At 40.2% G+C, this 25,193-nt stretch overlaps 1 protein-coding gene across 1 annotated transcript in view; it reads right to left on the bottom strand.

The window, feature by feature from the left end:
• Positions 1-24,244, bottom strand: part of PSMA5 (proteasome subunit alpha 5) — a 28,247-nt gene extending 4,003 nt beyond the window's left edge. The window contains exons 1-8 of the mRNA XM_003784068.2: positions 24,088-24,244; positions 19,405-19,471; positions 10,936-11,062; positions 8,611-8,678; positions 7,592-7,699; positions 7,398-7,456; positions 6,724-6,826; positions 4,888-4,974 (exon numbers count right to left, since the gene is read on the bottom strand). Of these exons, the coding sequence (XP_003784116.1) occupies positions 4,888-4,974; positions 6,724-6,826; positions 7,398-7,456; positions 7,592-7,699; positions 8,611-8,678; positions 10,936-11,062; positions 19,405-19,471; positions 24,088-24,116 (648 nt within the window). The 5' untranslated portion in view covers positions 24,117-24,244. The remainder of the gene's footprint in view (positions 1-4,887; positions 4,975-6,723; positions 6,827-7,397; positions 7,457-7,591; positions 7,700-8,610; positions 8,679-10,935; positions 11,063-19,404; positions 19,472-24,087) is intronic.
• Positions 24,245-25,193: the final 949 nt, after the last annotated feature.

Genomic DNA, 25,193 nt, shown 5'->3' with positions numbered 1-25,193 from the left:
TACAGACAACATGGATGGATCTCAAAATCATTAAACTGGGTAAAAGTTAGACACAAAAGAGTACACATTGATTGACTCCATTTATATGAAATCTTAGAACACAAATCTATAGTCCAAAAGAACAGTGGTGGGGCAAGTGACTACAAAGGGGGCATGAGGGAACTTTGGGGGAGGATGGAAATGTTCTGTATTTTGATTGTGGTGGCAATACAGAGGTTATACATTTATCAAAATTCACCAAACTATATACTTTAAATAGGTGCATTTTACAGTATATAAATTATACCTGAACAGAAAAGACAGATAGAACATTAGGTAGAGAGAGGTGTTAATAAAGATGGTTTCCTTTTTTTTTTTTTGAGACAGAGTCTCACTCTTGTGCCCTGGGTAGAGTGCCATGGTGTCCTAGTTCACAGCAACCTCAAACTCTTGAGATCACATGACCCCTTCCCTCAGCCTCTCGAGTAGCTGAGACTACAGACACCCCCTACACGGCCTGGCTAGTAGTAGAGATGGGCTCTTGCTCTTGCTCAGGCTGGTCTTGAACACCTGGGCTCAAGCAGTATACCCACCTCAGCCTCCCAGAGTGCTAGGATTACCGGCATGAGCCACTGCACCGGGCCTCCTTTTTTTTTTTTTTTCTTTTAAGAAAGAGGTAACCTGGATATTTTCCTTTCCACAGAGCAGGGATCCTCAAACTTTTTAAAAAGGGGGCCAGTTCACTGTCCCTCAGACTGCTGGAGGGCCAGACCATGGACCCCAAGATGAGCTGGCTGCTAAGCAGGACAGGCAGTGGCAGCAAAAACACCCAGCAGGCCACATATGGCCCACAGGCCATAGTTTGAGGATGCCTGCCATAGAGGAAGCAGCTCATAGCAAGGCTGGAGAATAGAGGGGCAAATGACAGAGTAAGGACTTAAAAGAGATGGAGGAAGAGCTTAGAACAGTGGTTCCCAAGTGCCTGTCCTCCTTAGACCATCAGAATTACCTGAGGAGCTGGTACATCTGGGCCTCATTTGCAGCCATTCTCATGGACAGAAAGGTTTGAGAACCATGAGTTAGAGCACTGGTAGTTAGTCTTGGACAAGTGAAGTGCCTTCCTATCGCCCCTTTTAAGAGCGGAAGTCCCACTCTGTCACCAGGTGGAAGTGCAGTGGCACAATAACAGCTTACTGTAGCCTCAAACTACACTCAAGGGAGCCTCCAGTCTCAGCCTTCTGGGTAATTTCTTTTCTTTTCTTTTTTTTTTTTTTTGAGACAGAATCTCATTCTGTTGCCTCGGGTAATGCCATGACATCACAGCTCACAGCAACCTCAAACTCTTGGGCTCAATAGCTCCTCTTGCCTCAGCCTCCCCAGTAGCTGTGACTACAGGCACCTGCCACAACACCAAGATAGTTTTCTATTTTTAGTAGAGATGGGGTCCTGCTCTTGCTCAGGCTGGTCTTGAAAGCCTGGGCTCAAGCAATTCTCCCACCTTAGCCTCCCAGAGTGCTAGGATTACAGGCGTGAACCACTGCGCCCAGCAGCCTTCTGGGTAGTTGAGATTACAGATGGGAATCACTGCACTAAACACCCCTTTTTTAATGCGAAGGAGTATCTGGTCACAGATGGTTAAGGTGGTTGATGACAAAGTCTGGATGAGATGTAGCTGACAGTCTTTTCAAAGCAATACTGTAGTGACCCTGAAACCGAATGAACTAGAATAGTGATTTTCAACTGGTGGTTAAGAGGATCTTAGGTGTGCTGTGAAAATTTTAAAGATCATTCTTTAAATTATTTTCAAAAAAAGTTCAAAGCAGTGGTCTTTTTTTTTTTGAGACAGAATCTCAGGATGTCACCCTGGGTAGAGTGCTGTGGCATCACAGCTCACAGCAACCTCCAACTCTTGGGCTTAAGCGACTCCCTTGCCGCAGCCTCCCAAAGTAGCTGGGACTACAGGCGCCCGCCACAATGCCCAACTATTTTTTGGTTGCAGTTGTCATTGTTGCTTAGCAGACCCGGGCCAGATTCAAACCCGCCACCCTAGTTGTATGTGGCTGGCTTCCCTTGCCGACTGAGCTATGGGCACCACCCAAAGTAGTGTTTTTTTCACTCTTTTTCTTGACCAACACAATTTAAGTGTGCCCTGGAAGTTTAATTATAAGTTTAAGTGTGCAGTGAGATAAAAAAAGGATGAAAAATAATGAACTAGAAAATAACTTTGCATTTTCAATTGAATCAGACTTTAGAGCCATCATTGAGAAATCAGCAGAGCTGCATTTGAATTCCTCAGAAGTGGCAAAGAGATATTCCTAGTAGAAGTGCCAAGACCCTATCTGGTTCAGTAATAAAGAAAACAAAGTACTAGAAAGATACTGTCAAAATTCCTCCTAAAGGTCAGGGTGGGAGTATTATTGCATGTGTAGCCCCTCATCCTCTTAGAAATTGGCAACAAGAGGAAGTTATTTTCAAATTTGTGTTAGAAGATGAAAAAACACTGTATTTATGAAGTAAATTTTTCCACTGAGGAACCACATTAAACCATCCCATTAGTGCTCAGGAAGCAAGCCAATCTCCTCCTACTATCCTTACACTCCTCAGTTCCTCCCAGCACTTCTAAGGACAGCCTCCTATTTTACCCCTTTCACCACAACCTGTGAAACCTGGTTCTACTGATGAGCCATTCACCAACAGTGGACACTCTCTAGCACTTGCCATTCTTCTGTTCTGACCTAGTCATCTCCTACCCAGGATTACTCCAATCATCCATTTTCTCATGAGCATAGCTGACAAATATCCCAGTGGGTGCTGACTGGTGTAATTACTGATTTATAATTATAGCCTCCACTGGCCTTTTTAATTGAAATATAGGCCAGGCATAATAGCTCACACCTGTAATACTAGCACTCTGAGAGCCAAGGTGGAGGATCCCCTGAGCTCAGGAATTCGAGATCAGCCTGAACAGGCGCAAGACCCTGTCTCTACTAAAAATAGAAAAATAAGCCTGGTGCTGTGCCAGGCGCCAGTAGCCCTAGCTACTTGGAGGCTGAGGTGGGAGGATCCTTTGAACCCAGGAGTTTGAGGTTGCTGTTAGCTAGGCCATGGCATTCTAGCCTGGGCAACTGAAAAGTCCCTGTCTCTCTCTCTCTCACACACACACACACACACACAAATATACACACACACAATGTATCTCCAAGGGTAATCTCTATCCTGACTTTTTAGAGTAATTTGCTTTGCGATTCTAGCCTCAACCGTCTGTGACTCAGCCATCTTTTTACTCTTTCCTCTCTTTTCCCTCTCCATAATTACCTTTCTCAATATTTCTCATTCTCCTTAATTTCATTGTTTCATTCACTTACCCTCAGCAGATGACCTAACACTCAGCAGGGAAACGTAAGACATCTCTCTCAACACATCTCCAAACCTACCTGTCATTAATTACCCATCATTATTTCCTTTTCTCCTATGTACTCTTAGCATTCTAAATAAGGACACTGAGAATCTGGTCCACACTTCCCATCTCACCTGTTGCCACTTCCCCTATCTTCTGTACAATCCACACCTCAGGAGTCAGACGAACTCTCACATTTCCCTTTGTGCAGTTATTTTTGACATCTTTGAGCCTTTGCACATACTGTTCCCTCTTTCTTAAATATCTTTCTGCTCTCTTCTCTAGACAGCCCCTCTTCCAGGAAGCTTTCCTAATGCCTCAGTCAAAATTTTGTGTTCTCATGGCCATCTCTTCTTATTGCTATTATAAAGTATCATCCTAAGCTCTTATCATCTGTTATGTCCCCCATATTATACAAGATACTACTTGAATAGGAATTGAATTTTTCTGTGTCTATATCCCTACATCTAGCTCTCTATCATGTAATGGTACTTAATATAATGCTGAGTGAATTTCACTTTTCAAAACCAACTCCTTCCCCTCTTCTAGAACTTTTCTATCACTATCCTAACTTCTTTTATTTCTTTTAACACTTTTCTATCTACTAATTTTTTCTCAGTTTATTATTTTCAAGACTTTCTTCATTCTTGAAAAGACACAAACTCTTTTCTTTTATGCTGCCTTCTGGGGACACTAACCAAACTTTGGTCATTTTGGTAACTTTGTTACCTCCTTTCACTCTTAATTTTGGCTTCTGCCATCACCACTTTACTAAAGCTGGTTACTCAATAGTTACCAATTCTTTTTCAAGAAATGAACAAACAAAAATGTGATTTTCTAGGAGCCAAGATGGTGGACTGCAGCCAGCTTTTTACAGAAGCTCGCATCCAGAAGGGGGCTGAAAGGACAGAAGCTTAGCAAATTAGCTGATGGTTTGGAGCAGAGACAAGAGAGAAGATTGAAGAGTGCACTTCAACCTTCCTGAGGCGAGCTGCGACCCCAAAAATACAACCAAAAGCTGCTGCTGTTCCACTGCACCCCGGCTGCCCCAGCACCTGAGAACTGGGAGAAGACAACAGACACCCTCTGCCTGTCTCTCTGGGCAACCAGAAGAAGCCATCAACTGAAAGGTTCTGATAAGGCCTCCAAACAAGGTAAACTCAGCATGGGGCGGAACCAGCGGAAAAACTCTGGCAACTCAAATAAACAGAGTAGATCAACTCCTCCAAGGGAAAATAGGGAAGACACAATTGAAGACCCCATCCACAAGCAAATGGCTGGGATGTCAGAAATTGAGTTCAGAATGTGGATAGCAAATAAGATTAACAGACTGGAAGAAACGAAGGAATTAGGAGCTCAAGAAATCATTCAAAAGATTTCTCAAGAAATTATTAAAAAGATATCTCAAGAAATTATTCAAAAGATGACAAAAATGTGATTTTCTTGATCTATTCAATCCTCAGCAATGAGAATTATGATACCTGAATAGAAACAATAAAACAGAAAAATACCTCTATGTTAGTTGCATTCAGCTTTTCCTCCATTACTTGTTTGAGGATGATGAGCGAAGATTTGATGGCTTCTTTCAGAGTCATAGACTTGAAACAAGGTGAGACAAAAACCCATTAATTATACATAATACCTCCTTCCTTCAGAGATTTCCCATTTATATTAATGAAGAAACGATTTAGTAAATACTCATATATAAAATATTTTAAGTAGTACAATACAAGTATCTCCAGAACTCAAATAAATGGTGAATAAGTAGAGTATTATTTTGGGGGGGGGGGCATATTTTGAGCCAAAAGAAAGTCCTCAAATCTTTAGTGATCTTTGAAGGGGAAAGGGCTACCCTCCTCTAGTGTACATCTGAATTCCTCTTAATATAGAAGATAATATGGGTTATACCCTGCAAATAATAATTAATACCCAAATGATCTAAGAAGGTAACCCAATGGTTTAGGAAAGTCATTCTTTGTTTTTCCCAGAGAAAGGGTCTCACTGTTGCCCAGGCTATAGTGCAGTAGCACGATCATAGCTCACTTTTGCCTCAAACTCCTAGCCGCAAGCAGTCCTCCCACCTTAGCTGCCCAAGTAGCTGAAACTATGGATGTATGTCAATACACCTACCTGATTTTTTTAAGAAATGGGGAATTGGGTGGCGCCTGTGGCTCAGTGAGTAGGGCGCTGGCCCCATATACCAAGGGTGGTGGGTTCAATCCCAGCCCCAGCCAAACTGCAACAAAAAAATAGCCAGGCATTGTGGCAGGCGCCTATGGTCCCAGCTACTTGGGAGGCTGAGGCAAGAGAATCACCTAAGCCCAGGAGTTGGAGGTTGCTGTGAGCTGTGATGCCATGACATTCTACCAGGGCAATAAAGTGAGACTTTGTATCTTAAAAAAAAAAAAAAGAAAGAAAGAAAAAAGAAATGGGGAATTGCTATTATGCTGTTGCCCAGAATGTTCTCAAACTCTTGGGCTCAAGATCTTCCTGCCTCAGCTTCTCATAGCATTGGGATCATATAGTGTGAGCCACTGTGCCCAGCCAAAAGTTCACTGCCCCTGCTCCCTTTTCTATCTAATTTCCTCCATAGTTAAAATCAATACTATTAGGAGTTGATGTGAGCAGGCATCTCTTTATGAACCACCTGCATGTTAAATATGCCTTCAATCATATCAATGAGCTCCTAAATGATTCAATCATACCAATGATTCCTAAAACCAAATCTTCCCATCCTACAAAGAAAAATACCCAATGCCTGCTTCAATCAAAAGCTAGACTAAGAAGTATAAATCACTACATAAAGCCATAGGACAAAGGATAAACATTATGGTACATCCATACCATGATATTCTTTTTTTTTTTTTAACTTTTTTTTTTTTTTTGCAGTTTTTGGCTGGGGCAAGGTTTGAACCGGCCACCTCCAGTATATGGGGCCGGTGCCCAACTCCTTTGAGCCACAGGAGCTGCCCATACCATGGTACACTATTCAGCAATAAAAATGAACTATTGATACAACATGAACAGACCCCCAAAATAGTATGTTGAACCAAAATTTAAAAAAAAACAAATCGTATGATTCCATTTATAAAAAAGCACAAGAACGGACAAACTAATGTATACAGATAAAATGGTGGCAAGGGAAGGGGAGACTGGCTGAAATGTGGATGACCATTTTTGGGGGGGTGACAGAAGCAATCTCTATCTTGTTTTAGGTTGTGATTTCAAGAATATATACCACTATCAAAACTCATAAAACTAACTTTTAAGGTCTCTATGTTTTGTTACACATAAATTATACCTTGATTTAAAAAATAATAATAAAAGTTGGGAGAATGCTTAATTACCTTATGGTAAACTTCTTGTAAGGAGCTCTGGGCACCCTCTGAAGCAGAGCCAATTGCTCGAGCATCACACTGTACAAAGGTCCCAGAAGGGTCCATATGAAACCTGTAAGACCCCCCCCAAAAAGGAAGATTAAAATGTTTAAGAGTGGTAGCACTTTATGTAATAAATATCTTACTAAAGAAAAATACAAATGCTTGGTCCCACAGCCCCACAGCCAGGTAACACCACGAAAATACTGAGGCACAGATCCAAAGGATGTTCTATGTCTGGAGAAACCAGGTATTTTAAAAAGTGTTTAAGAAAAGCAGTAACTTCTTCAGGAATTAAGAAGAAAAGTATAGTATATATAAATATGGCACTTGTTTATGCCTATCTTAGTAACATGTTGAGGATGAGGATAATATCAACATCCCAGAGCAAAGCTCTAAAACATACCCTGCCTATAATAATAATGTTATTTCTGATTCTTTCCAAAATTAGCACTAATTCCAATAGGGGAGTTCTTCATGGATTTCCCAGGTGTGCTTTTATCACTGAATTTTAGAGTTAAAAGCCTTTCTGTTTTTACAACTCTCCAATAATCTTCTCAGTTGATGGAGACTACCATCCCCTACCTCCCCTCAGCACCTCCTATCAAAAGTAGGAAAAAAATCCCCTTCAAAATGGTACTTACAGCTGGGGCCCTTTCTCATCAACTCCTCCAAATAACAATGCTACTCCAAAGGGACGAGACTAGAACCAAAAAGAAGGTTAAGATAAGTGGCTATGAAGTACCGGTGGGGAGAGGGGCTGGGAAAGTTATGTTCAGAGGACAAATGTCCTAAGTCCCATAGGGTAGTAAGACAACTGCACAAACATCATACCCACCATGGCACCTGGATCTGCATCTTCTTCTCCAAACTGTAGAGCCAGATTGGACACAGCCTGGGTCACACTCTCCACCGTCATTGTTTCATTATAGGTAAACCAATGGTTCTAGAAGAAGAATGAAGAATGATACACCTTCTAATAAGAAGGGCATTAAAGCAGCCCACCATCCCACTGCACACATCCCTTTAAACTGTGGATAGATATCGAAGGCTCAAGTGTGTTTTTCTTAATTAACACTACACATGAGTACTTGGGACTTCATGAGAAGACCAGAAATAGCTCTGGAAATAAACACTAAAAAGACTCTAAGCAATGACAGACTAGAGGATTACTCTCTTGAAAAACAGGGTTAACCCCTCAAAGCACCAAGTTTATTCTTTTCACAAAGTAAATGTTGATAACCAAGTGCCACTTTCCTTCAAAGGTCCTGTGTTACTCTGTTGGTGTTAAATGACTTATTCTCACTTAAGTACTGACAGCAAACTTGCAAATAAATGCAAAAAATTTTACCATAAGATATTTTTTTCTTACTAGCCTATTCTCCAGGCGGCAGGTACTCAGTTTAAAAAATAAAAAAAGAAAAATCAGCATTCCTGACCAGTATTTGTCACCTGGTACAAATCATTACTCACCAGAGGAGAGCTGTACTTGCAAGCCTGGCAGCAAAGGCAGTTGGGGGGAGAATGTCCTTTAACTATGCCCACCTCCTGCCATGGTGCTCCCACAGAAAGTCAATTAGGAAACAGAATGCAGTGCAATGCATGCTTTATATAAGGCAATCCAAAAGAAGCAAGAGACTGTCAGCACTACTGACCAGAGCTTCCTGAAAGCTGCAATGGTTGGATGGCTAAACTCCAAGCCCCAGAAAGTTAGAAACTGGGAATTCTACCCAAAATCACTCCCAAGAGCCACATCTAATATTGACACAGATACCTGCAATATAGCCCAGGCAGCTATATCACGACTAAACAAGGAACTCAAGCATCATGGTGAAAAGGAGATGATGCCAATTTTACCTGTGTCTCCACTCTGGCTTTATCAATTAAAGTCTTAGCATCAGCAATTAGCCCACTCATGGCACAACCTGCAATGTAAAAGCAACAGTGACCCAGTGGCCAAATCCTTGTAGAGCTCTTTCATCCACTCAGGAAATCCCAAAATTCTGGAATGGAACCATGGCAGCCATTCAGCCATCCCATGGCATTATACCCAATAGTTTAGATATGAAATGATCTAGGCTCAACCCAAGTATAATGTTACAAGCAAAAAAACCATCCACAATGACACGAAGTCCAGAAAAGAAGTCAGAAGACATAGAAAAGCAGCTAACCAAACATGAATTTCCACATATACATCCTTAAACATCCCTTTAGCACTCTTTGTAGACTATGATACCATTTTTTAATTAAGCAAACACTAATGCCCCAACTTAAAAAATAAGGAAGACAAAACCATCTTACTGCGGGCTATAGTGGAAGACCCAAGAATAAAAGCAAAAGTCTTTTTACCTTCCTGTCCCAAACACAAACCAACTAATTACATTAAAGAGGAAGTTTGCCAGATTATGGCCATAGCTATTATTTTATATGCCATGACACAAATCTAAATCTCCAGCCTAGGTCTCTTCTTCAAGTTTCAGAATTTATAAAGCCAAATGACTCCCTTGATATATCTACATGGATATACTACACAATTCATCTTATTTCCCTTCTAGACTCCTGTCTTACTCTTTAGCCCTCACAACCAATCAGATTCCAATTTTTGTCAATCCCTATCAGATTAACTTGTCCGGCATTAGTCCCTTCTCTATTCTCTGGCCACTGCCTTAGTTAGTGCCCTCACCACCTCTTTGATCGGACTATTACAAAAGCTTCTTAACTAGTCTCCCTGCCTCCAGTCTCAGCCCATCAGTCTACCTTTAACACTGTTATCAGAAGGTCTTTCTAAAATTCTAATGGGATCATATTACCTCAGTGCTTAAAACCCTTCCCATCAATACAAGGATCAAGTTCAAGCTATTTAAAAATGGTAAAAAAAGGACTTCCACTCTCTGATCCCAGACTCATCTTTTGCCATAGTTCACCTCCCAGTCATAGTAAACTACTTGTACCACAGTATTTTGTGTTTTATACCACCATAGCTTTAGTTGTTGCTGTTTCCCCTGACTAGGATGCTCTGTCCTTGAGATACCTAGACACTTGTTTGCCTGGCAAATCCTGCTTTATCTTTCAGAATTAAAGTTGGCTCAAGCATCACCTTCATGGAACCCTTTTCTCAAAGTCCCACCACCACTGACCCAGGCAAAACTAATTATTTCCTCCTTTGAACTCAAACTGAGCACATACCAGTGTCTTTCTTAATACCTGTATCATTTAAATGCATTGGCTTATTTACATGTTCACTACCATGATTAGACTTGTATGCTGGAAACCAAAGACTATGTCTTATTCCTCTCTGTATCCTGGTGTCCATTGTAATATCTGGCACACTGTTGGTTCTCAATTTGTTGAATCAAGTGACAATGTCCCATCCCCAAAAGACAAGTGACTTGAGATAAAGTAGATAAAATATTCTAATCTTAAAAGATTAAATCTCAGTTTCTACATCTATAAAAGAGACAATACCAAGTCCCAAGAGTCATCATTGCATTTGGTTCTAATGCCTTCAAACAATTAATTATTTTACCAATGTTTGACTAATTAGGTGACTAGACAGGTTAAGAAAATTTGGATAACCAACTAAAATGACATGCTATAAATAAGTAAAACTACTCACCCTGTAAAGCTACAATAATGTATCAGGAGCCAAGGCAGGGAATTATAATAAAGACCAAAAAAGGGGGGGGGGGATGAGGGGACAAGGAATAAAATAAAAGTCTAAAAACAAAGAAAGAAGACTGATCTAGTCAAAGCCTATTAACTCTCTGAAGCTTAGTCACTCTGAAGATCTTTGAGACTTCCTCTTTCTCAACAGACACCCTACCTTCTTTGCACACATGATCTTTTGCTCCTGGCGGCCTCCTACCAGCCCTAACATTATGCATCAATGAAGACTCAGCCATAGTAAGGAGCTGGCCTGACTCAACCTTTACATGTTTCAATAATTATATTTGCCAAGTCTAATTCTGAGGGAGAAAGGAACCTCTGGGAGCAGGGTGAACATAAATAAGTCTTGCAACTGTCCTAATCCTAAAGTTATGCATCTGGCCTACTGCCTGCAAAACAATAGCTTAAGGGGGTGGGGGGAATAAGGTATTCATCTCATGCACATGCCTTAGAATATCACAGAGGACTAATTAACCTAGGTCAGATCCTACTGAACATCTTTCTTTTCCTCCTTACCTATGTGAGCATCAATCTCTACAATTTTCTCAATGCTGCTGGGCTCCATGAGTGGGGAGGTAATTCTCTTCTCCACAGCTAGGCACACACCCTCTGATGTCTGGATCCCAATGGCTGTAGAACCAAGCTAAAGAGAAAGATGTTATGACTACCATATACAAATCAAAGAACAGTCTCACATACTCACCAAATAGTTCTCTATCTTCGTAAGATAAAAGCTTTAATTGGCCTTATCTACTATGCAGAGAGAACAAGAAGCACTCTCATAAGTAATATACTGTTTCTGTCAATAGTACGAACATTGATTTATAGAATTTTGTGCTTTTATAAGAGCAAGTTCAATAAAGTCTTAAAAAAATCTGGAAAATCCACTCCCTAATGCCAATATTTGAGAGAGGGGAGGATTCTAAAGTGCTAAACATAGTGGGTAAGAAAGGAATAAAACTAATTTTTTTTGTGGACTTGGTCGCTTTTCTCCTCTGCTATCCAAATTGGACTGTCCCAAAAGGTGGTATTTCCCAACTTTATGTGACCTCCAGAAAAGAAAGAAAAAGGAGAGTGGGGATGGGGGGGGGAAAGAAAAAGAAACATGACCATCACCACCAACAACATAAAAATACTAAATTTAATCATTCAAGGCCACTAGCAGTCCACAATATATAATAGCTTAAATTAATCTCATCATCTCCATTCCACCTTCCCAGTCATCTACCTCTCTATGCCTCAGTTTCCTATAAAAAAAAAAAAGAGGATAATGATAACAATACCTAGGTCAAGAGGGATAAACACCTTAATACATAAAATGTTTAAAACGGTACCTACCACATAATACATGAACAAATGTTATTCTTATTACAAGTCTAGATTACTTCAATAGCTTCTTCCCATCTTTGATCTCTCTCCCAATGAATTTTTCATGTGATAAGCCTAATTTGGCTAATAAAATACTATTATATTTCTTCTCTCAAGAAATAACATCTTCCTATGCTGTCCATAAATGAAATCCATATAAGTTTTCAGGACCTTCATAATCTGATGCCACTTTTCCCTTCCAACTTTATTAACTCATTATTCTCCAACAAAATTCCTCAAATATAGCTCAAGCCATTTGTTCAAGCTGTATTATCCCCTACCCTTGCACCTACCCAGCACTGCTTGTGCTGTCTCCCCTGGCATACACTCTTCTGCCTATCCAAGTTCCACTCCTCATTCATGAAGCCTTCTGTGATTGTGCTCTTTTGAAAGTCCCATTATAATTACCGTAGTTATTTCTATGAAGGAATCACTGACAAGAGTGAACGCTGCAAAGCATTCTAAAGAATTCCATGACCATATCTCACACATTTTTCAAGTCTGTAACTTGAAATTTCTTTATTTAGAAGTGTTATTAAATGTATACCAGCTTTTTTCTTTTTTTAGAGACAGGGTCTTGATTTGTCGCTTTCAGTGGAGTGCAGTAGTGTCACAGCTCACAGCAACCTCCAACTCTTGGGCTTAAGCGATTCTCTTGCCTCAGCCTCCCAAGTAGCTGGGACTATAGGCACCCGCCACAGTACCTGGCTATTTAAATATATACCAGCTTTTTATCATTTAATTTCTTAATCAACAGGGCAGCACCTGTGGCTCAGTGAGTAGGGCATTGGCCCCATATACTGAAGGTGGCGGGTTCAAGCCTGGCCCGGCCGAACTGCAATCAAAAAATAGCTGGGCGTTGTGGCGGGCGCCTATAGTCCCAGATACTCAGGAGGCTGAGGCAAGAGAATCGCTTAAGCCCAGGACTTGGAGGTTGCTGTGAGCTGTGACGCCATGGCACTCTATCAAGGGCAGCAAAGTGAGACTGTCTCTACAAAAAAAATAAAAAAAATCTTAACAAGTATGTGCACAATTACAGGAAATGACTTGTAAAAAAATTTATGTAAAAACTGAGTGCTAATACTTCTAATTTAAAGATGCAGACTAAATATATCCATTAGCCCTACTCCTTCCTCTGGTCTGTTAATACAAAATTAAATGGCTTTTTTAAAAAAAGGCACGATTCTACTAAAATGAAGAGAATGGAAGAAAATACAGCAACAAAATGTTGAAGCTAGAAAGAAAAGTGGTTAGTGAAAATTTACTTAAGCAGACTGAGAAATTCAAATCCTAAAACAGCGCTAAAGAAGGTCAAAAAGCAACCTAGGCCAGGCACAATGGCTCATTCCTGCAATCATAGTTTGTTGGGAAGCCAAAGTGAGATAACTGCTTGAGGTCAGGAGTTTGAGATCAACCTGGACAACACAGCAATACCCTATTTCTAAAAAAAGAAAAATTAGGCTCAGTGCTTGTAGCACAGTGGTTATGGTGCCAGCTACATAAACCGAGGGTGGCGGGTTCAAACCCAGTCCAGGCCAGCTAAACAATAATGACAACTGCAACAAAAAATAGCTAGGTGTTGTGGTGGGCACCTATAGTCCCAGCTACTTGGGAGGCTAAGGCAAGAGAATCACTTAAGCCCAAGAGTTGGAGATTGCTGTGAGCTGTGATGACACAGCACTCTACCAAGGGTGACACAGAGAGACTCTGCCTCAAAAAAAATACAAAAATAAAAATAAATTAAAAAAATAAAATAAAAAATTAGCTGGACTAAAAAAAAAATTTTTTTTTCAGTTTTTGGCCAGGTCTGGCTTTGAACTCACCACCTCTGGTCTACAGGGCCAGTGCCCTTCTCCTTTGAGCCATAGGTGCTGCCCCTGGACTAAAAAATTAATGGGTGGCACATTCCTGTAGTCCTAGCCACTCCGGAGGATGAGGGGGAGAGGATGAGGATTAGTTGAGCTCATTCAAATCTGTGTCACTATACTGAAGAATGGGCCACCAAGTAAGAGCCACTTAGAAAACAAAAACAGAAAAGACAATCTGATTTATATGATAAGACCACCACCAAAAAAAAAAAAAAAAAAAAGAAAGAAAAACGGAAAGAAATAGTGGCAACAAGGACTTTTGGAAATGGAAATGAGGGAGAAGTTAAAAATTACAAGGTAGTTCAACATCTGTTTAAGAAACAGAGTCCTCATCCCCTCCTCTATGCCCTAAAGCTAGATGACTCCCCTCATTGCCACACCTGCAGTAAATTTCAGGCTTCTCTGGAGAAGGGAAAACAGAGGGTCTCTGGACTAGGGAACATAAAGCCATCTAAGGCAGGAGTACTCTACTGAAAACTGGGGAATTATGTAAAAATTTACAAACCTAATGTTAAAACCCCCAGCCCAGCCTTCTTTCTCCACTGAGCTCTCAGAAGTCAAAAGCCAGAAATACCATCCCAGCATGAAACAAGAGAGGAGGCTTTCTCTAGAGTAGTGGTTTTCAAACTTTTTGACCAAAATTTATACTAAGAAAGACATTTGATATAATAACCAAAATGTGCCAGATATAAATACATACCAGAAACAAAGTTTCATGAAAAAAATACTTACCAATACTATGGGCAAGGCATTATGATATTTACTGCTCTAGTCCACTTAAAAAAGAAATGCTCCCTCCTCATGACCACTAACCCGATTGCAAGGTCCACTAACAGGTCTATACCTGCAGTTCAAAAAACACAGCTTTAAACTATCTGACTAGCTCCAAAGGAAAAAAAATTCTTTAAGAAAAATAAAATAGGCTCCGTGCCTGTGGCTCAGCAGCTAGGGCGTCAGCCTGTGGCCATCTACATCAGAGCTGGTGGGTTTAAATCCAGCCCGGGCCTGCCAAACAACAATGACAATTACAATAAAAAATTAGCCCGGCGTTGTGGCAGACGCCTATAGTTCCAGCAACTTGGGAGGCTGAGGCAAGAGAATCGCTTAAGTCCAAGAGTTGGAGGCTGCTGTGAGCCGTGATGCCATAGCACTCTATCAAGTGAGACTGTCTCAAAAAAAAAAAAAAAAAACGAAGAAAATTAAAATGTTTTTATAAACTACTGGAAAAGAGTTCATACCAAACTAAGGGAATAAAAAAAGAAAAACAACAACATGGGATCGAACACAAGACGGAGTTAAAGGGAATGCCTAGATTGATGCTGACAGAAAATTTCAAGTCTATAGCTGAGCAGCAGGCCCAGACAACTACCAGTACAGACTGGAGTAGGTCAGAGGGCTCCAAGATTTCTTTAAGAATCCTTAACAGGATACTTAATGTACCTGAATGTTTTGAAACTTTGGAATGAATTATTGTTTTGTAATTTAAAAATTAAGCAAAATGTTAAAGAAAGAATTATCAACTCAGAAAATGATGTGCAAAAACAGAAAAATAATCATGGAACACACAATGGCTCAACTGTGAACAGCGTTTATAGTCATTCTAAGAAACTGTTGACTAACAATCTAAAAAAATGATGACATGCAGGGTGGCCATAAAGTTCATGTGCAATTATGTAATATATAATATTATATAATATTATAATACCTTTTACTAAATACCTTCTCTCAAAATATTGACTCTTTTTTGGATTGGAAGCCTAGGAAGTTATTTAAATTAGAGGCCATATTGAATAGGCTGAGAATTTATTCCGAGGGTATGAGAGCACTTCCTTCACATAGTGATTGTAGTACCCAGGGACTGTTGACATTTTGGAGTAGATAATTCTTTGTTTTGGGGTGTATAATATACACCCTTATATAATATATTGAGAAGAATGCCCTACCTCCACTCTAGTAGGCAATTGGGTGTGGTAGGGTTTGGGGGTATGGGACAGAAATCTTCATTCACTGTGGATAATGCCTAAAAAAAAAAGTAAACCCGCGTTCTAGAGATATAGAAGTACCTAGAACATTATCAGCTAAAATAATTTTAAGTTTTGCTTCTAAAAAACTAAAAATAGATGGGGCAGACCTCAGGAATTGCTGTTGTTGTTTCAAGATTTATATAACTATTTTAACTTTTTAAAAAATTTATAGAAATAAACTATGAAAGTTTTTTTTTTTTTTTTTTTAAAGAGCCAGAATCTGGTTCTGTCACCTAGCTGCAATGGCATAATCATAGTTCACTGTAGTCTCAAACTCCTGGGTTTAAGTGATCCTCCTGCCTTAACATCCCAAGTAGCTGTGACTACAGTATGCACCAGAGTGCCTGGCTACTTTTTTTTTTATTTTAATTTTTAGAGAGACAGAGTCTCCCTATGTTGCCCAAGCTGGTCTCAAACTCCTGGCCTCAAGTGTCATCTTAGCAGTGCTAAGATTACAGGTGTATCTTACCTTTTGACTCTAACACTACATCCATGCATACCTTAAAAATCAAATGAACAGTAAGAAACTACTGCCAGACAATTTATTTAGCACTTACTGTGCTCCAATTGTTTTATGTAAACTATACTGATTTTGAATGCCCAATTGAACAGGACAGGAGAGAATTCACATCTACTTTTTAATTTTAACTAGAACAGTGGTTCTCAATGAGAGATGGTTTTATCCTGTATGGACATCTGGCAAAGTCTGGAGATATTTTTAGTTGTCACCACTAGAAAAGTGAATGCCACTGACATCTAATGAGTAGTGGCCAGGAATGTTGCTAAACAACCGGTAATGCATAGGATAGTCCCCCAAAACAAAGAATTATCTACTCCAAAATGTCAACAGTCCCTGGGTACTACAATCACTATGTGAAGGAAGTGCTCTCATACCCTCGGAATAAATTCTCAGCCTATTCAATATGGCCTCTAATTTAAATAACTTCCTAGGCTTCCAATCCAAAAAAGGGTCAATATTTTGAGACAAGGTATTTAGTAAAATATAGAACCTCTGTAAGCTGACCATCCAAGGGACTCTAACAAATTGATCAACACACAGAGGTGGTCAACATAAGGAACTAACCCTACTGTACTGATATGCACATGTGGTATGTGTCTGTCTATGAAAATAAGGTCAACTTAAGGAGGTGGTCAATGTAAGAGAGTGGCCAACTATGGAGGTTCTTCTGTATATCAAAATTCAAGATAATTTTCCCCCTCCAGATATTTCAATATTACAATTCTGCCTAAATTTCTTCCTCCAACACTCTTCATGGAGACTAGGGAGAGGGAGAAAAGAAGATAGGGAACATCTGAACTAAATGTACACAGTATTTCCTGAATATAACTCATTAGCATAGTAATCAATAACTAGATGCTCCATATAATACAACAATTTTGACATTATCACAGATTTCTATTCCCTCTCCTAAGAAACTTATTCCAAAGGCATTTTTTTCTACCTCTGCTGGCTATATCTTACCCATGCCATTCATATGGCAACTCCAAGTGAAAATTTCTGTTAGCCATTTTTAGCTATTCTCCAATTCCTTTTATACTACAAAAGCCTTACAGTTATCAAACTCCTTTCCCATTGGTTACTCACAAGTTGCTAAGGCAACAAACAATTTGTTTAGACTCTTAAGTGCCTGAATTTTCACATAAGTTAAGTCTTATCCATTACGGGCTACCTCACTATCTCTCACCTAGCCCAGCTGAACACTACAGAGATCAGATACCACCTAGTCACCTCTATACAATATGGAAATTACTAGCCCTAAGGAATTTAAAAGCAAGATCCCAAAAAACTGAGGATTACTCCTTACTTGCAAGTCTTAACTAAAGCTCAAAATAAAAGCTACAGCTTAAAATTCTCATACACCAGCATTTCATAGTAGTATGTTTTTAATATAGGGGCAAAGATTACTAAATATAAAAATAGGCACTTATAACTAGCTGATCATTTTCTGTCCCACTAATTATCACAATGCTTCCACTTTCACTTCCGCCTTCAACTTCAGATTCTCTTTTCCAGATTCTCATATGGAACTCCAAGAGTTCCCCCAAGGCACTCTTTCTAGAAACACAACAGACCTCTTCCATTATGTGATGAATTGTCTTATGGAAGAGGTTTAAACATTCTATGTGGTTCAAGTGCAAAATCAGTGCCCACGGGAAACAGAAAACTAGACTTTTGATTCATTACAAAGGCAAATTTCCAAAATCACCATGAACTGCTCCAAATAGAATGAGTTATTCTGTGAGACAATATTGTCACTAGAACTATACAAATAGAGATTATTCAAATAGATGCTGTTTGGGAATATGAGAGGTGATTCAAGCAGAGAGAAGAACTGGGCTAGATCATTGATTCTCAACCCCTGTCAGAAATTAGAATAACTGGAGCTTGATACCTGGGTCTTACAACTAGGTCAGAATTTCTAGGATGGGGCCTAGACTTCTTTTCTGTTTCTCTCTTTTGAGTGTTTGCCAGTGATTCTTTTTCAACACTAGATTTAAAGATCTTAACTACCCATGTTTTCCTCATCTCTCTGTTTTTCTGTTAGGTTCCTCTTAAAGATCCACCAACTGAAAATCTATTTAGATTACGCATAATCCAACGAATATAGTTCCCACATGATAACTAACTTTAGGTACAGATAGCTTACTTTTTAGTTTTGGGAATACTGCTTTGAACTACTTCATTTTATGTTATTAGATTATAGGACACACCTTTTATTCATTCCCTAAACTGTCTAGTACAAATGTACAACTTTACCTAAACAGGGATACAGAGGTGGTCAGTTACATGAGTTGCTCAAGAATACAAAACAGAAAACAGGTGGCGCCTGTAGCTCAGTAGGTAGGGCGCCAGCTACGTAAGGCTGAGGCTGGCATGTTGGAACCCAGCCCAACCCTGCTAAACAATGACAACTGCCACGAAAAAACAGCCAGGCGTTGTGGTGGGTGCCTACAGTCCGAGCTACTTGGGAGAATGAGGCAAGAGAATCGCTTAAGGCCAGGACTTGGAGGTTACCGTGAGCTGTGAAGCCACAGCACTCTACTGAGGGTGACAAAGTGAAATTCTGTCTCAAAAAAAAAAAAAAAGAAACATATATATACATATATATAAAAATAAAATAAAGCAGATACTAACTTTGAACTTCCACACACCTCTTTATAGTCAAGAGAATACACAAACATGTCCCTCCACTCCCACTGAGAAAAAGCTACTTACATAATTATGTAGTTACCTGCTCAAAAAGTTCTAAAATAAATGTCAGCTATAGGATTGAAATTGTTATAAAAATGATTAATAACAGGGCGGCGCTTGTGGCTCAAAGGAGTAGGGCATCGGGCCCATATGCCGGAGGTGGCAGGTTCAAACCCAGCCTCGGCCAAAAAAAAAAAAAATGATTAATAACTGTAGCTATGCTGACTGACGGGGGTGGGGGAGGTGAGGAGGGAAGGTTAACAGTAGTTGAGTAGAGGGACATAAGAACATTTTCTAGAAGAATAAAATTATTCTTTTTTTTGTCGTTGTTGCAGTTTTGGCCAGGGCTGGGCTCAAACCCACCACCCTTGGCATATGGGGCCAGTGCCCTACTCCTTAAGCCACAGGCACCACCCTAGAAGAATAATTAAAACACATTTACTCCAATTGTTCTGCCAGCAAAAGGTTAGGTTGCTGTGAAATTTCAAAACTAGGCTACTTGCTACTATACCTTGATCGCCTCAATGGCATATTCCACTTGAAATAATCTTCCTTCAGGAGAAAAAGTATTCACGCCCCTGTAATTAAAAAAAATTATTTTAAATTTCAGAAACACTGGTCATATAGACACTCGAGTTTCTTGACAACTAGGTCAGATGGCAACAGCTTAAATACATGTTGTCAGTATTCTCTACTTCACCCCCAACAATCGGTAGTAATTTTTTTTGTACATTAACCATTTCTCAAGGAAATGAAACTTATATATAGAACACTTCCACCCCACTCCCAGAGTCTTCCTAAACTGACCAAATGAGAGCAAGTGACTTTTTTTTTTTGCCTTAATCCTGAATCGACATACCAAATCCTTCAGTTAAGTTCATGCCCCAAACTATCAGACAATTCCCAAGAAAATGTTTGTTTTTCCTTATCCTCCTCCCATTATATGCATTTGATAACATCTTAATTTTTAGTGAAAGTCAGTCACAGAAACATTTCTGCACTTATTTGTATGATTTAGTACTGTTATCGTAACACTAAGTTGAGAGTTCCTAACCTAACCTAGTTCATTCACTCAAAAGATATTGATACCAATTACATGCCTTTTCTCTCTGAAACATGTCCCCATCTTTCCTTGCTCCATTGTGGTGGATGAGGCACATGCCTGTGGAGAGGCACCAATCATGATCTTAACTATAAAAGCTTTGAGCATACAACGAACATTTTAAAATATCTGAACAAATGAATGAATATACTACAGTTATAATCCTTGATTTATGAAATCTGGACTTTATAACAGGTAATGATATATATATAGTACAGTATTTTCAAATTTGTTTTAGCATAGCTCTTTTTAAAAAAGAAATTTTATATGTAATCCTAAAATATAAAACAGGTAATAATAAAAGCTGATATTTACTAACTGCACTTTAAATGATTTAACTAACTTAATCTTCAAAATGACCCTAAGAAGTAGTCTTTTCTAAGGCAAATACTATTTTACAGATGAAGAAGTTGAGACATAGAGAGGGGTTGAGTAAGAGGCATATAAGAAGACAGAGCTGGAAATTACAATTTAGACAATGTGACTACAGAGACCAAGCTCTCAGCTATTCCACTATTTTGCCTCTGGGAGTTAGCTTGACTAATTCAAAGGTATAGAGGGAATCTTACTATCCCAGCACCCAGATTTGCTCCTGAGACAATATCCCTGAGGCCATTTAAAAGGGAGCTTAGGGCTCTGAAGAGCAGTTTAAAAAATCACTGAAACAAATGTTTGAAGTCAAAAGACCTGGGATTGAGTTCTAGCCCTGTCACTTACAGATTTAATTCCCTCATCTGAAAAAATACTAATGCTCATCCTGCCTCTGTCACAAGACAACTGAGTATTGCATGGCACAGAGTATCAAAGAACTGACTACGCATGGTGGCTCATGCCTGCAATCCCAGCACTTTGGGAAGCTGAGGTGGGAAGATCACTGAGGCCAAGAATTCAAGACCAGCCTGAGCAACAAAGTGAGACCACCTCCACCCCGCCTGACATCTCTATTATTACAGAAAAAAAAAAAAAGAAAAGAAAGGAAGGAAGGAAGGATGAAAGAAAGAACGAACGAACAAACTTTGTAAACTGTGAATCACCATGTGATTGTAGTATTTTTTTCATGCTAGTTTAGAAATGTCAACATAGTGAGGTATTACTATGTCCTCCCAAATATCAGCTCTGTGCTCTCGGCCCTCTTCACACTTTACTGTCTCTGAGTTCTTTCATCTACGGCAAGCATGAACTACTTCTAAATCTCTATTACCAGTTTGACCTCTTTCCTAATTAATCCAAACGCCTGTCAAACATTTCCATTTGCACATTCCATTAGCACCTAACACTCAACATTTTCCAACCTGAACGATTATCTCTTTAAATCCAGTCACATCAGCTTCATCTCCTGCCATCTCTACTTCAGTTTTAACACATCTCCAATCTCCCATTTACCCAAGCTAGAAAGTTGTGAATGATTTGCCTCATTCCTCCTCATCTTCTCCCATATCCAACCATATCCCAAGGCGTATCAATTAATATCAACTCCTCCTCTACTGTAATGTATCATTCTTTCTTCCATTCTCAATATCCTCATTGCCTTTCACCTAACTATTGCAATACCCTCCTAACTGGTATTTACTAGCTCTTTCCTCTAATCCAGTTAAGTGATCTCTATAAAACACAATTATGATCATATAACTTCTTAAAATGAAAATTAAAGTTATGTAGCTGCTTATAGAATAGACCCAAATGCCTTAACCTTGTAATAAAAGCCATCTATTATCTAGCCCCATCCTGTGTTTCCCATTATCTCCTGCTATTCCTGTACATGTATCATATATGCCAGACTGGACTTTTCCAAACACACATGGTGCTTTTTCATTGCCCCCTTTGGTAATCCTATGTTCTCTGACTCAAAACCACTGAATCTGACTGTCTTTATTAAAATCATACTGTTTCTCAAGTTTCTTTATTTTTGAGACAGAGTCTCACTCCATGCCCTGGTAGAACGCCATGGCATCACAGCTCACGGCAACCTCAAACTCTTGGGTTTGAGCAATCCTCTAGCCTCAGCCTCCTTTCACTCAGTCTGATCTCAGCTCCTGAGATCAAGCAATCCACCCACCTCAGCCTCCCACAGAGCTAGGATTACAGGAATTGAGCCACAGCACCCAACCTCAAGACTCAGTTTAAATATCAGCTCCTTTGCGAAGTTTTCCATGATCGTCTAACATTGAATGCAATCTCATCAAAACTTCCATAGGGTTGATCTGAATTACTCTAATGGCATTAATACATTTTTGACTCATACCACAATTACTTCTGTAAACATTTCTTTAAAAGACAGTCATCTATATGATAGCAAAGATAGTGATTCCGTCCAATGCTATATAACCAGCACCTACAATACTGTCTTTTACACAGCAAGCACTCCAGTATATTAGCTAAGCGAATAAGAAAGGGATGTGTTGGTCAGGTGTGATGGCTCATGCCCATAATCTCAGCATTTTGGATCCCAAGGAAGGAGGATCACTTGAGCCCAGGAATTTCACATCAGCCTGCACAACACAGAAAGACCTTGTCTCTATAAAAAAATTTTTTTTCCAACAATTATCTGGGCATGGCAGCACACACCTGTAGTCCCCTCTGTTCAGGTGGCTGAGGCAGGAGGATTGCTAGAGCCCAGGAGTGTGAGGCCACAGTGAGCTATGATGATGCCACTGCACTCTAGCCCAGGCAAAACAGTGAGACCCTTCTCTAAGAGAAAAAAAAGAAGAAAAGGGGGGGGGTATATTTAGGCATTGGGAATATACACAATAAGTAACAAAGCAACCAATACATATGTCAAGTAAATGATCACAAAATTTAATAAAGGCATTCTGATAAGGAGAATAATTGCCATGGTACACATATCTCAGAATATCTTCCAAAGATGATTCTGTTCAATGCTTTGGAAGCTAATATTGATTAATGAAGTCGTTTTATAGGATAGCAGAAAAGACATCAGTTTTAAGACTTCACATACATGTAATATGAGTCAGTAAAAAGATGAAAAAGTGGTAATGCCAGGTGACAAAACTTTGACAGGGTCAACATACACCTGACAAGAAATGCAGTCTCTTTGACCTATCTAGGACAAAGAAAACATCTGACTTTCCTGGCTTTAATAATAAACCAAATAGTACCCACAGAGGAGAAAAACTCATTTCAATTCAAGCTGGGGGGGAGGGAAGGGGCAGAGGGGAGGAAAAGGGTTTGGGGTGCTCCCACTTAATGGGCGCAATGTAAGGTGTCCCCCACCCATGGCATACCTTTTGGGTGGGGGACACAACTACAAGAGGGTCTCTACCTAACAAACTCAAATACTGTGACCTGGTTGTAGTCCCACATTAACCTCAAATTAAAAAAAAAAAAAGGAGGAAAATAAAATGAAATAACTCAAACAACAGCTACGTGAAAACTTGATAAAAACAGAAACTGAAAGTAAAAATGTCTACAGCATAAACATGTCCAATTTAAAATCGTCAGCATTTCCAAGTCCTGAAAGTTTTTTTAACTTGTTTTAAGCTTTTTTAAAAGTCAGAAAAACCTAAGTTAAGTGGTATTAGCATGATGAGAAATCTCTTGAAAACCATTCTGAATTTCAGTTCCTTTAAAATCAGACTCCAGACAACATATCCGAGCATTACTGAGAATGCCTTAGAGCTTTCGCTGAAACTACCCATCACAGCACGCCCTACAACAAACCCATTAAACAGTCTCCAGCTGCATAGTCTTCCAAGCACCACCTTTAACTTCTTTTAAAAGGCAGTCACGTTAGGCACCAAAAGATAAACCGGAAAGGGGTTGACCCCTGCCCTTCTGCAGGTTAAAGGTAGCAGTCCCAGCCCCTAAAGCCTTCCTGCCTAAGCACAAACTGGAGCTTTTCACTTCCGTACGGAGTTAGAATCCAGCGGTGACTCAGCGGTGGGCAAGTGTGGACGATATGTCCAAGTCTAGTTTGGGGGATCACGGTGGGTGCCTGGAGAGGGCAAGAGATCCCCAGGCCTGGCCAGCGCTGGATTTCTGGGGCGCCCCATGACACGGCAGAACCCTGGCTGCGGTGCGGCCCCGGGCCTGCCCACTCATAATTCCGAACTGGCTTTCCCCTGCCACACAGACCTGTCGTACTCAGACCGGGTGAGAAACATGGTGAGAGTAGTAGGAGGCGGCAGCGGCTACACGGGGATCCTGAAGACCAACACGACTCCACCAGCACCAACTCACCCACACCGCCACAGAACCAAGGGCCCTGCTCCCAAGTGCGCGTGCGCCCGCGACCTCTTTAGCCCGCCCTCCTATGCCTGCCTCCTATTGGTTGGTCATAGTTCCCCCTGAGGTAATTGGGCCGACGCTTTCCACCTTCAGGACTCCGTTGGTCAAGGGGGGCGGGACAAGGAGCATCTTTCCGCTTTAAATCGCAAGTAGTTGCTAAGGGTGATGGGAATCCAGGGCATGCGGTGAGATTTCGCTTTTTACTGTAGGGGTGAGCCCGCCCCAAGTTTGGCAACAGGGAGAGCTCGCACGGAGAGTTGAGCTGTCTGGATCCTGATTTGATAAGGTCCCTCGCTGGGTTCCGTAATCCCAGCCAGAGCACGTTTTTCTGGTTTTCTCCGCCCTTTGCACCTGCCAGTACTTAACGCGATTCCCCTTCTTCCAACTCTGGTGCAGTTTTCTTCCCCACGCTTTGTAGAGGTCTCAGGACTCGTGATGAGTAAGCTTCGGATATCTGAGCCGGCGCTGTGGCGAGTCCAGTCGCTTCAGCCAACCTGGCTCGTTTGTTGAGAAAAGTTGATGGGTTTTAGTATGTAAGAGTTTTCAAGTTTCCACATGGTTAAGGTAATTTTACCAACTTTCTTGGATCCCTCCTCTCAGTACAGTTTCAGGCCTGATAACCCAGAGCTCAGGATCCCAGATTCAAATTGTTCTCTACTTCTCTTGTTTGTGAAGAATAAGGGCCTATTTCCCTGTATATGAGTTTTTACTTTAATCATTTTATAAGAATATTTTTAAATAACAAAGGTTTTAAACTCAAGGATATTGGAAGATTTAACTAGCTTCAAATTCTTGCAAACCTCTCAAGAAATAGTAATTGACCAGTTCTGGCCAAATAACTAAGCATGGCGAGGGTACTAATGCGGGCCCATTGCTGCATAGTTTGGGACTCCTCTAATGGGCAAATTCGGCTTAAGGACTATCCATATGTCTAGCGGAAACTTTCTTAGAAC

The sequence above is a fragment of the Otolemur garnettii genome, unplaced genomic scaffold (assembly GCF_000181295.1).
Source record: "Otolemur garnettii isolate 467f Iridium unplaced genomic scaffold, OtoGar3 scaffold00010, whole genome shotgun sequence".
In the NCBI taxonomy this organism is placed as follows: Eukaryota; Metazoa; Chordata; class Mammalia; order Primates; family Galagidae; genus Otolemur; species Otolemur garnettii.
Note: the sequence above shows the minus strand (reverse complement) of the source record. Positions and strands in the feature narration are given on the sequence as shown.